The sequence below is a fragment of the Phaethon aethereus genome (genome assembly GCF_964289735.1).
Source record: "Phaethon aethereus genome assembly, chromosome: 19".
Taxonomy (NCBI): domain Eukaryota; kingdom Metazoa; phylum Chordata; class Aves; order Phaethontiformes; family Phaethontidae; genus Phaethon; species Phaethon aethereus.
The window spans coordinates 12,324,522-12,336,474 of record NC_138595.1 but is presented as its reverse complement, the minus strand read 5'-3'; the positions used below and the strand labels follow the sequence as shown (position 1 = coordinate 12,336,474).

The window sequence follows — 11,953 nt, the reverse complement described above, 5'->3', positions numbered from 1 at the left end:
CCTATGTGGGGCGATCAGGGATCTCCGTGACACCCCAGGGACCACAGCCAGGGTGAGGCCCCCGGGCTGGCGCAGGGGTTCCTGGCAGCCGGTGTTGATGCCCCGACAGGCCAAGGCTCGGAGCAGCACGTCCCCAGCGAGTGCGCGGTGACTCCCGGCTGCCCAAGCACCTGCTGCCCCGTGCCCTGCCTGCACCCCTGCCCGCATCCCTGCCCCCGGCTCACCCGTCCACTCTCCACGATCTCTCTCTGGAGGTCCTTGGAGGCCAGGACCAGGATGTGGATGGCCTGCATGAGGTCTGTGCAGGAGCCCAGGATCCTGTGAGACAAACCCCGCTGAGCCCCACTTGTGGGGCAGGGAGACCCCAGAGCTGCGGGGTAACCACCCTGCCTGCGGCACAGGGCCCCATCCTGCCGGCCCGGCTCTCTCCAGTGCCCCGGCCACCGCTCACCTCTCGTTCACTTCCAGTTTGACCCCAGTGTCACCAGCCCGTGCCTTGCTCAGCATCTCCTGGTAGAGTGGGGGAAACGCTGCGCTGAGCCCCGTGCACTGTCCTGGCCTTGTGCCAGTGGTCCCAGCAGGCACGGCGCCCATGGGTGCCTTGTGGCATGCAGCAAACCTCACCTCGATGCGGGCAGCTGCTGTTTCGATGGCCACTGCTGTTGCTGCCATCTCCTTGTCCACCAGGTCACCCAGCTCCTCCTGCTTGACGTCCAGCCCTCTGGGCCGCAGCTCCTGGGGACGGGACAGGACAAAAGGGACCATCCAGGGGCGTCACAGACCCTCCGGCGGTGCCCACCACAGCCTGACTCCATCCCACCAGCCCTCCTGGGGCACCCACCTCCCCGATGGCGCTGATCCGGCCCAGGCAGGTTGTCACCAGGCTGCAGTCGGCGCCTTCCACCATCCCTGGGTCTTGCAGGGCGCTGAGGTAGCTCATGGCCTCGTTGCCGCACTGCTTGCACATCTCCAGCAGACCTGCGTGGGCAGCGCAAGAGGCTGAGGGTGCCACACGCGGGGACAGAGATGCCCGGCCCCTGCCCACCCCAGCATCCTGCCCTGCCCAGCCCCTGCCTGCTCCTGCCCACCCCAGCATCCTGCCCTGCCCAGCCCCTGCCTGGCCCCTGCCTGCTCTCGCCCACCCCAGCATCCTGTTGACCTCAGCATCCTACTTGCCCCAGCATCCTGCCCACCCGGTCCCCTGCCTGCAGTGGCCTCTGCCCACTCTGGCACCCTGCCCACCCCAGCCCCTGCCCAGCCCCTGCCCGCCCCGTCGGGCAGCACTCACGGTCGGCGGGCTCCATGGGGGCCACGTGGGAGGTAGCGCTGCCCTGCAGGAGGGTGTCACTGACGAGGTGGGCGAAGAGGGCCAGGCAGGGCAGCAGGGAGCCCACGGCTGCGGCAGGAGAGCGGGCACACGCCTCAGCCCCAGCGGGCGCTGCCCACCTGCCCCACAAGTGCCGGAGCTGCCCCCTTCCCCCAGCCCCTGCCTGGGGCTGCCGGCTCTCACCTGCACGATTGGAAAGGTATTTGCCGTGTGCGTCCCGCAGCCGCTCCACGCACTCGGAGGCAGCCAGCGTCCTGGACAGGAGGCAATCTGCAGGCAGGCAGAGGGCAGGACTCAAACGCGGGGCATCCCTGTGTGCAGCACGGCTGCTCTCTGCCGCCAGCACGGCCCAGAGGACAGCAAGGAGGGGGCTTTGCGTGGCGGCAGATTGGGATAACACCAGGTTTGGCAAGCACCAGGGAACTCACCGGCCGAGCCAGTGCAGCTGATGTGAGCGGGATCTTCCAGGCGACCGAGGGCATCCTGCACCATCCGCTCTGCCTCCCGTGCGGTGCCCTGCAGCAGGGCAAACTGCTCCTCGGCCAGGCGCTGCTGCAGCGCCCGCTCCCCACTCTCCTGCCAAGCCGGCGAGGGCGTCACGGCCGCCGCCGCACCGGCTGGGAATCACCCCCGCACCCCACCGCTACCTCCAGCTCTGCCGAAACCCCACAGCTCGGCAGGGAGGAGGATACCAGCATGCTCAGTGCCAGTGGTGCCCCTGGGGTACCTTGTCTCTCAGCTGCGTCTGCAACGACTCCAGCTCCTTCTTGCTGCTCTCCTGCTCATGGCTGAGCGTGTCCCGCAGCTGCTGCAGCTCGGCCCGCAGGGCGGCCATCTCCTCCCCATGCCGCTCTGCCGCCTGGCTCAGGCTGTCCCTCTCCTGCTCCAGGCCGGCGATCCGTGTGCTCTGCTCCACTCCCGCCTGGGTGGACACGAAACAGCGGTGGGGGCTGTACTGAAGGCGAACTCTCCAGTTCGGGGACTTGCTCATGGTCTGGGCTTGGGCCATCCTGACCATCCCTGCTCAGTGTGTCACAGCCCGTGCAGGTTAGAGCCTGTGCAGGTTGCAGCCCTGCAGCACTCTTGCAGCACTGACGGCATCGCCTGGGGTGAGCTGAGGCTCCCTGGGGAGCCCTTTCGCTTTTGTCAGTGAAAATTCACTTTTATTATGACTGCCAGCATCCTGATGGAGGAGCAGATGAAGGGTGCTGGCTGCTGGCCCCGGAGCCGGCATCCCCATCCCCATCCTGCTGCAGCATGTCTGCCCACCCCAGGGATGGGCAGCTCCATTTTCCTGCCAGCTTCTACCTTCTACAACAAGCCTGGAAACCCCTGCTGTCCTCCACAGCTTTGCAGGCATGAAATACCCTCTGACACGGCAGCGAGCCTGTGCGAAGGCTTGCGATGTGATGGCAGGCTCCCTGCCCGGGTTTTACAGCGGGCAGAGCCACCCTGCCTGAGCCTGCTCTTGCAGGGATTTTGTTCAACTGTCCCCGCTGCTGGAGGCTGCTGCTCCGCACGCTCCTGCACCTGGAATCATTAAACTCCCTGGTATGATCATTAAACCCATCTAGATGTGGGGAGGAAGAAGACAGGGAGTTGGTCATCAGGCCAGCGGTGGATAATGCCTCCTGGACGGGTAACACCGCGCCCAAGCACCGCGACAGCAGGCAGACGTCCCCTCTGCCCGGGCTGCCCGTCCCGGCGCGGGGGTGCCAGGGGCCACCCGCGGGCTCTCACCTGCGCGCTGGACTCCAGGGTGCCCTGCAGGACCTGCAGCTCCTGTCTGCTGGCTGCCAGCTCCCGCTTCAGCGTGTCCAGCACCTCTGCCTGCTCCTGAGACTGCGGGCAAGGAGAGAGGTTGCCGGCACCAGTGCCCCAGGGGGGAGCCCCCCGCCCATCCCTGGCGTGTCCACCCCCATCCTACTCACCTTCCTCTGAGCCTGCTCGCTCACCCGCTGGAAGGAGTCCTCCAGCTCCTTCTTCTCCCTCTCCACGTCCCCCTGGGCCTGCCTGGCCGCCGTCACCTGCTTGGTCACCTCTGCATTCTGGCGAGGGCAGAGAGGGAGCTCAGCCACCCCCGGTGTCGGGGGGCACGGCTGGAAACTGGATGCCGGGGGGATTTTGGGGAGCCCACCTTCCGCAGCAGGTCAGCGTGGTTCTGCACCAGCTCGCTGTACTTCTCCTTCAGCTTGCTGTAGCGCTGCTCGTTGGCCTGTGCCCGCCCTGCCACGCGCGCAGGGATGCTGAGGTGAGCACCCGAGACCCCCGCCCCAGGGCTCACCCCCGGCGGGTGCCGCCTCTTCCCAGCTCACTTTCGATCTCTGTCAGGCTCCTCTGCGCCTTCTCGGTGTCCTCCCGCTGCTTCTTCAGCTCCTCCAGCTCTGTGCGCAGGAACTCGCTCTCGTCCTGCGCCTGCTGCTTCAGGTGCCGCTGCTCGGCCAGCTCGGCCTCCAGCTCGCTGGCACGACCGCGCAGCTGCACCGCGCCCCGTGCGCTCTGCAGGACGGCAGGCGGGCAGCTCCCGGTGCCGTTCGGTGGCTGCCGGCACTGTCTGATGCCCGCCGGCACTGTCTGGTGGCCACCCCATGGGTAGCATCCCGCAGAGCCCCAAAAGCAGCAGCGTGAAGCTCTGAGGGTGCTGGGCAGTGGGGGTGAGCCCGGGCCCCCCGGCAGGGACGCAGCTTCCCCCAGCACACCTGGGGACCCCCGTATGGGCAGCGATGGTTGCGCCAGGGATGCAGAGGCCATCGGGGACAGGGCAGGACAGACAGACGGTTTCACCGCCTTGCCCACCCAGGGACACAGCCACCACCCCACCAGTCCCACTCCCAGTGTGAGCTGCCGGGTCTCATCCTGCCCCTGGACCGCCACATGGGTGCTCGCTGCGTGACGCCACCAGATGGTTGTCACCCACCTCGGCCTTGAAGTTCTCCAGCTCCTCCTTCAGGGCTGCGATCTCCCCGTAAAGCTGCTCAATTAACCGGTCCCTGGGAAGGAGAGAGACGGGGTACACCCTCAGTGCTGCCAGCTGCGCCGGAGCTGTGGGGATGCGTCCTGGGAGGGGAGGCATCCCCGGTGCCACCGCGGCTGCTGTGCCGCAGCCTGGCAGGCATCTGGGGTGCCGTGCCAGGGAGGGAGCTCCCAGTCCGATCCCGGCCGCCTCCGCAGCACCACCGGGACTGCTCACTTGTCATCCTTGTTCGTCCCGTTCTGGCTGTTGAAGTTGAAGGGGTCGCTGCTGAACGAGCTGCCGAAGATGTCGTCAAACTTATTGTCAAACAGGCTCTGTGGGGAGAGCAGCGTGGACCTGGAGTGAACCCACCACCGCCGAGAAGCCCTCATCCTCGCCACGTCCCTGGCAGCACCACTGAGCCAGCCCACGTGCCGCAGGGCTGCTGCCTGCTCGTGCTGCCTGGACACCGGGGCTGGATCCCCCCCGCAGCTCCCAGGGCGCTGAATGTGTTGAACATGGAGCATCTCTGGTGCGTCCCCACCTAACTCCTGGGGAGGGGGAAGATCCCCAAAGCCACATCACCGCACGCCCCTTCCCCTCCCAAAACACTCAGAGCCAGGGGACAACCCTTTGTGGAGAGGGGCGTGAAGACCTAATGCAAGGACGTGGAGCTGAGGCGTGATGCTGGGGAGCCAAACGTCTCCAGCCAGCCATCACTGGAGGGCACCAAACCACTGAGAGAAGCACCGTGAGATTAATTCAGCCTGGCTCAGACATAGCAGCACCCACACGCGACGCCCAGCACCCACACAGCCCCCTGCAGTGATGCTCCCCAGCACCCAAGGCCATCCCCACTGTCTCACCCCCACCACGGTTTTGAGGTAACCCCGGTCTCAGAGCCAAAGGGCACCCGCCATCCGCTCCGCAGCCCGAGGGCACGGGCAGCGCTGTGGCGGCTCACCTGCGAGGCCGTGTCCATCTCCACTAGGTCTGTGATGGGCTCACTGTCGGGTGAGGATGCCTCAGCAGGGATGACCACCACAGGGCTGATGTGCTCTGACAGCGCCGAGGCACGCAGGAAATTGGGAGGGTTCTGGGAAGGGAGGGCAGCATGGCTGGGTGGGGGAGGACTGGCACTGCCACAGGGCTTCGGGCACGGTTGGTCAAAATCCTGCCCCAGTGCTGAGCTGACTGTGCTTGGACCGGTGGGAAAGGAGCCAGGACCCGTAGGGATGGAGCCGGGACCCATCCCCGCCAAGGGCTGAGGGCTGGTGCGAGAGGGGATCCCAGCCCCCAGCCAGAGGGGCAGCTCCATCCCACAGGATCCCACCCAGGGAGGGGTGCAAGGATGAGCCTCAGGGCCCACGAGCCCCACGTTGCCACTGGCCCCAGGAAGCTGGGCAAGGTGGCAGGCGACGCTTTGTGGGTGCTCTCCCAGTGCCGCTGGCCCTGTTGCTGCTCCTGGCCATGGGGACAGCGAGCGTGGGGATCGGGGACCACAGGGTCTCACCTCCGGCAGCTGCGGGATCTGGATCAGCCGCTTGAAGTACTGCAGGTTGCTGGAGCGGTAGAAGAGGTCCTTCAGCCTGCAAGAGGCCCGGAATGGTTGGAGTGGCTCTTGCCCAGCCCAGACACCCCACCCCAGATGTGGGTAGCTCCAACCCCTTGCCGGCTCCAGGGGGGTGTCACCAGGCCACTGCGCTGTGCCAGAAGGGACGGTGGTGTGTGCTGCCACCAAATCCACAGCGGGTCCTGGGAAGAACCCACCGCTAGCCTCCCACCCCTGGCAAAAACTGACTGCTGAGGCTTTCTCCCACAAACCCAGGACCTGATGAGCAGAAAGGAGGACCTGAAACCTGATCTAGCAGAAGATGTCCCTGCCCGTGGTCCCTGGACTAGATGACCTTCAAAGGCCCCTTCCAACCCAACTCACTCTGTGAGTCTATGAAACCACGAACCGCAGCAGAATGGCTGCACTGGGTCGCACCAAGGGACAGCCACCTCTCTGTGCTGTCCTCACCACGGCCAAAGCTGGAAGGGACAGCTAAGAAACATCGCCATTGCTCCCACCACGGCCCCGGCCATCAGCGGGCTGAGGGCACCGTCACCTTCTGCTCCCCGCAGGAGCATCTCCCCAGGAGCAGGGCTACCTCCCTTCAGGATTTCCAGTTTTGGGGAGGAGTGGCAGTGCCCGGCCATGCCACTTATGGCTCCCCTCCCTCCCAGCCACCCCAGCACCCCAGTCAGTATCTCGGTGCTGTCGATAACCACCCCACGGTCTCTGCCCTGGGTGGTCAGAGCCCACAGACAACCCCGCTCTCTGCACCGTGCCTGGTGTTTTCCCAAGGGTGCTGGTTTGCAGTATGTGACCTTGAATCGAGCTGTGTCCCTCAGCACCGTGACATCCTCCCCCTGCTCTTGGTGGTCAGTTTTCACTTCAACTACCCTAAATAGTCAGGTACCAGAGGGCACGGCATTTCACTCTTTTTTGATCTCTCTTAAAATACGGTGAGAGGCCAGTTCCAGCACCGTCACTGGGGGTCACCCTGACACCCTGACTACGCTGGTACAAAACCCAACCATTTGTTTCTCTCCTTTGTGCAGTTACTTATCCAAGGGAGACCTGCCCTCATGTCTCATAGGATGATGGACTCACAGGATGGTTTGGGTTGGAAGGGACCTTCAAAGATCACCCGTTCCAACCCCCCTGCCATGGGCAGGGACATCTCCCACTACATCAGGTTGCTCAAAGCCCCGTCCAGCCTGACCTTGAACGCTTCCAGGCATGAGGCATCCACAGCTCCTCTGGGCAACCTGTGCAGAGTCTCACCACCCTCATGGTACAACATTTCTCTCTTGTGTCCAGCCTAACCCCACCCTCGCTCAGTTTAAAGTGGTTGTCTTGTGCCAGGGACCCCAGAGCTGGACGCAGTGCTCCAGGGGGGTCTCAGGAGAGCGGAGCAGAGGGGCAGAATCCCCTCCCTCGCCCTGCTGGCCACGCTGCTGGTGATGCAGCCCAGGAGACACTTGGCTTTCTGGGCTGCGAGCGCACATTGCCGGCTCAGGTCCCATTTGTCGCCCACCAGTATCCTCCAGTCCTTCCCGGCAGGGATGCTTTTGATCCCTCCCTCCCTCCCCCAGTCTGTGCTGGTCCTGGGGGTTGCCCCGACCCGGCTGCAGGACCTTGCCCTTGGCCTGGTTGATCTTCACGAGGTTCGCATGCACCCACTCCTCCAGCCTGTCCAGGTCCCTCTGGATGCCACCCCTCCCTCCAGCGTATCGACTGCACCACTCGGCTCGGTGTCATCCACATTTCTCAGGGTAGTTCCATTTTTTCCCAGAACTTTTGGAAATAAACATGTTTGCTCCCACTGCACATCACCCTGCAGCAGCTCACGGCCTCTCACAAGCCCAACGCCCACCTCGCACATGCAGCAGCATCCACCCCATCCCATGCTGCCATTTTCACGAAGACCCTCTCCCAGTCCTCATTTCCCTGCTGTGCCAGGCGCTGGGTCAGACCCTCCTCTGCCTCCCTCCCCTCTCCCTGGAGCCCTTTTTATCAGTCAGCACCACAACACTTCTCCACCCCTGGGCACTGGCAACGCTCCAGCAGCATCACAGTCACTCTCACGTCCAAGGCCTTGGGTAACTGGGTGACCATGACTTGCTTCTGGCTCTCTCCTCCTTCACCTTTTATCTGTTGCTTTTAAAAATCTCTCTTATTGATACCTTAATTTGGGACAGACATAGGTGCCACGAGCTTTATCCTCTTTTCTATCTGTGTCCCCCCAGAGATGGCCTTTCCCCACTCAAAAGCCACCTCTGCTCCACTGCACCACCCAGCAGCATCCTCTGCTCCACTGCACCTCCTCAGCTTTGCAACACCCAAAGGTTTCATCCCTTTTAACAAGCTCCCTCAGTTTTGTGCAACTGGCATTTTTTTTTAAATTCAACAGAATCAGAGGGAAAAATCTCTTTTCCCTGTCCCCCGCCCCAGCGCCATGACCATGAGTCCCCCCAGGGCTTGTGCAGACCCTCCCTCCCGCAGCAGCATCTCAAACCACCTCCCTGCGCTGTTCGCACTCTCCTGCCCCACTGCTCCTACCAATGCATCGCTCTCCCAGCAGACCCATCGCAAGCAGAAAAGTCTGCTAAGGGTGCTGAGCACCCTGCTCACCCAACACCCAGCCCGGGGCATCCCTGGGGTGTCCCCACCGGCAACCCCCCCCCCCCCGGTGCTTGGCTTCTCAGATGACGCCCAGACTTTCATCTCAGCGCGTCAACTGCAAATTGCATTTAAAAGTGCAATTAAAGGGTTTGAGGGTTTTAAATTGTTGGACGTGCGGTCAGTGGCTGAATGCCTCGTTAGAATTAATAAGGCCGTTATCTGGTAATTCAATAGCTGTGGATTAGCCAAGCGGAGCAGCTGTCCTGGAGGAAGCTCCAGGGAAAGCCAAGAGGTTGAAGCGGGCTGGATGTCAGAGCCCCAAGCAAGACTGTCTCCTGCGCTTCCCCCGTCTCCATCACGGGTGCTCCGGCGTCCCTTCACGCCGGGAGCATCCCCAGAGCATCGCCAGCAGCGGGGACAGCCAGTGCCCCGGGCCTGGGCACTTACTTTCTGAACTGCTCCAGGAAGCGATCCCGGTGGCCCTGCAGTGTATCCGCCGGCAGGCCTGGAAGAAGCAGCAAGTAGAAACATCACTGGGTGTCTCCATGTCGGGAAAGAACATGGATCAGGGGAAAACCCATCGGCACAGCCACACGGGGATGGGACTATCTATCTCAGAGATGGCCACCCTCCTCCTGGGCTCCGAATGCTCCGGGCTCAGCATCCCACTGCAGGAGGGGATCACTTTCGCCCCCCAGACACTCCCAGGACAGGGAAAGGCAGTGAGCTGGTGTTCAGGCAGCTGCCACCACAATTCGAGGTCTGGGGGAATGTGGGTTCTGCAGCCAGTGCTGGCCCAAAGCTGGGGGAGGTCCTGGTGGGCACCGTCCCCATGGCCGAGGGGCGCTCGGCAGGGCAGGCTCCTGGGACAGCTCAGTCCCCCAGCGCTTGTGCCTCCTTGTCCCCTGCCCCGGTGACTCCCTTCATCCTCCCAAAAAGGCCAGGAAGGGGATGGGGAGGTGAACAGTGCAGCCTGAGCAGGGTGGTGACCCCCAGTGTCCCCGTCCATGTCCCCCCCTCTGCCCGAGGCGGTGGCGCTGGGGAAACTCACAGGAGTGGAGCTTGAAGAGCAGCTTGACGGTGTAGTCGTAGAGGTGGCTGCAGTCCAGGATCACCTGGATGAGCGGAGCCAGGCGGCACTGCCCCGCGGCCGTCACCGACACCGAGCGTGACATATCCAGGGAACTGAACACTGCGGGGAAGGAGCAGGGATCAGGCTCTGGCAGCACGAGCAGCACCCGCGGGTGCCACGCCACGTCGGCTGCATCCGCAAACGTCACCCAGACCAAGAGACCTTCACCTGGACCAAGATACCTGCTGATCCCTGGGGACCCAGCCCACCCCCCCAGCCGTTTGCAAGCTCAGCGGGAGGGGACATTCCCCCCCGGGACTCCCAGGCAGGCCTGGGAACACTTCAGCCTGGCACCGTGGGCTGGAGGTGCCTGGTGCGGAGCCCCAGCCGGGCGCCTGGGCAGAGCCCCCGGCCCCCCGAGGACATGCAGCCCCTGTGCTCTGCCCACCACTGCCGTCCCGTCGGCGTTGGAGCGTGCCGTGCGTGCTGGCCGGGAGATGCTCCAAAACCAGCTGGGAGCAGCTGGCAGCACCTCTTGTCCACAACCCTCTGTCCACGTCCCATCAAACTGCATCTCCTGCCGGGGTTGCAGGACGTACCCCACGACACCAGGGCATGAAGGTATTTCTGCAAGGGCTGGGGCCTGGAGATGCGTCCAGCGACCGCCTTCACGGTGCGGCCTCGCGGATCTCCCACGAGCCGTGGGGCGCCGGCCTTCAAAGCGCGCTGGTGCCTCCGGCAGGCTGGCCGGGCGGCTGGGGAAGGCGGCAGCTCCACCTTCCTCCACCCAGCGACTCCCCTCCGGCGGGCAGAGCAGTGGCAGCTCCTGGGAGCGCGCCAGGGACGGGGCTGCGCCGCGCAGATGAGCCCCCGGCCCCGGCCCCGGCCCGCTGCGCCGGCGTGCGGCCGCGCGACGAGGCTGCTGCGCCAGTTCCGATGAAACGCAGCCCTGTCCCGCCAGCACCCACAGCCTGGTGCACGCAGCAGATGAAGGCTTGTCCCAGAATTGCTTTAATTTACCCCAAACCTGATCCTGCTCGAGCATGCAGAGGTGCATAACAGTCCTGAGGGTTGGTACGGGCTTGTTTCGGCCCCTGCGCTTGCCTGCGCGGGAGGGCAGGTGGGGCAGGGTGCCCCACGCCTCCCCCGGCTCCAGCAATGCCGCGAACACCCACAGCAGCTTGCGTTCACCGCTAATAAAAACCAAAACCTTTTGCAAGCCCGTGACTAAGATGAGAAGAAATTCAGCCTGGGGAGGCTGCTGGAGCGGGAGAGCCCAAAGTCGGGGCGGTGAAAGCGATGCGCGCGGCGGGGAGCGGCGCGGGTGGTGTGGCCAGCCCCATGGCACTGCCGGAGGGCTGCCACGAGGCAGCCTGGCACTCAGGGACTTCATCTAATAATAATTTGGGTGAAATGCCCAGAAAGGAGATGAGCTGCGGTGCCCTCAGACAGCATCCTTCCCAGAGCCTCCCCGCAATGCAGCTCAGCCCCCACGGGCCCCCCACTCCCACCCCACAGGGGAGCGTGGGGGCTTACCTGTCTGGAAGAGGTTCAGCTCACACTCCAGGTAGTCAAACATCTCCACTGTCAGCTGAAAACTAGGAAAAACAGATGCGGATGGTTGGGGAGCATCCCCGCAGCCACCCATGGGCCTCAACCTGTGCCAGTGCCACCCCAGAGGGAGGAGCGGGTGCTCCGGCGTGGAGGCACCGGCCTCGCCCGGGGGCTCTGCCCACTCCCAGCATCCGTGGCAGGCGTGGGGCGAAGGTGCAAGGTCCTGTTCCCGGCTCGGTCGCGCTGCCGCTGAGGTTGAGCAGCCCTGTGCCCCCCTGCCTGCATCTGCCTCCCTCCCTCGCCTCCCGCCCCTGCCCCACACTCACAAATTATTGACGTCGTTCTCCCCTGCCTCGTCAAGCTGCCGGTCGGACATCTGGAGATTGCCAGGGAAGCGGGGATTCTGCATGGGGAAACGGGAGTTGGGAAAGGGTTTCGGAGGATCTCCTGCTCCAGCCACAGCTCTGGGAGCGCCGGGGCTGCCGATGCAGCTGGCGGTCTTGGTGCGAGAGGCTGGGACAGCTCTTTGGATGTGCTCGGGGAGTGATGCGGGGGGGAAAGGGCGCGAGCACGAGGTCTGCCGAGCCGTGGGTGACCGCAGCATCCCCGACCCACAGCACCCGTATTGTCCCCAGCAAGAAAAGCCAGTTCTCCTTGGGCTTCAAAACCTGCTGAGCAGGGAGGAGATGGGGCCACCAGCTCGTGCACAGCATCGCCAAGAGCTGCAGGGGAAGGAGCTCTCGAGGGCAAAGCCTCTTCGTGCTGCCCAGGCACTTCAGGGAAGGTCACATCACAGCTCCAAACCAAATCAGGGCGATGGGTACAGCCCGGCTTCAGAAAACACCTCTTTCCAGCAGAGCTGGGAAAGGAAGG

The 11,953-nt window shown here is 64.0% G+C and overlaps 1 protein-coding gene across 1 annotated transcript in view; it reads right to left on the bottom strand.

Moving 5' to 3' along the window:
* Positions 1–11,953, bottom strand: part of HIP1 (huntingtin interacting protein 1) — a gene marked incomplete at its 3' end in the record, with an annotated part of 50,791 nt that overhangs the window by 1,824 nt on the left and 37,014 nt on the right. The window contains exons 6-25 of the mRNA XM_082008497.1: positions 11,407–11,483; positions 11,063–11,124; positions 9,506–9,646; positions 8,902–8,959; positions 5,794–5,869; positions 5,245–5,376; positions 4,518–4,615; positions 4,245–4,317; positions 3,643–3,826; positions 3,465–3,553; positions 3,259–3,375; positions 3,068–3,169; positions 2,055–2,249; positions 1,756–1,903; positions 1,511–1,597; positions 1,289–1,396; positions 842–978; positions 625–735; positions 452–510; positions 225–318 (exon numbers count right to left, since the gene is read on the bottom strand). Of these exons, the coding sequence (XP_081864623.1) occupies positions 225–318; positions 452–510; positions 625–735; positions 842–978; positions 1,289–1,396; positions 1,511–1,597; positions 1,756–1,903; positions 2,055–2,249; positions 3,068–3,169; positions 3,259–3,375; positions 3,465–3,553; positions 3,643–3,826; positions 4,245–4,317; positions 4,518–4,615; positions 5,245–5,376; positions 5,794–5,869; positions 8,902–8,959; positions 9,506–9,646; positions 11,063–11,124; positions 11,407–11,483 (2,148 nt within the window). The remainder of the gene's footprint in view (positions 1–224; positions 319–451; positions 511–624; positions 736–841; positions 979–1,288; positions 1,397–1,510; positions 1,598–1,755; positions 1,904–2,054; positions 2,250–3,067; positions 3,170–3,258; positions 3,376–3,464; positions 3,554–3,642; positions 3,827–4,244; positions 4,318–4,517; positions 4,616–5,244; positions 5,377–5,793; positions 5,870–8,901; positions 8,960–9,505; positions 9,647–11,062; positions 11,125–11,406; positions 11,484–11,953) is intronic.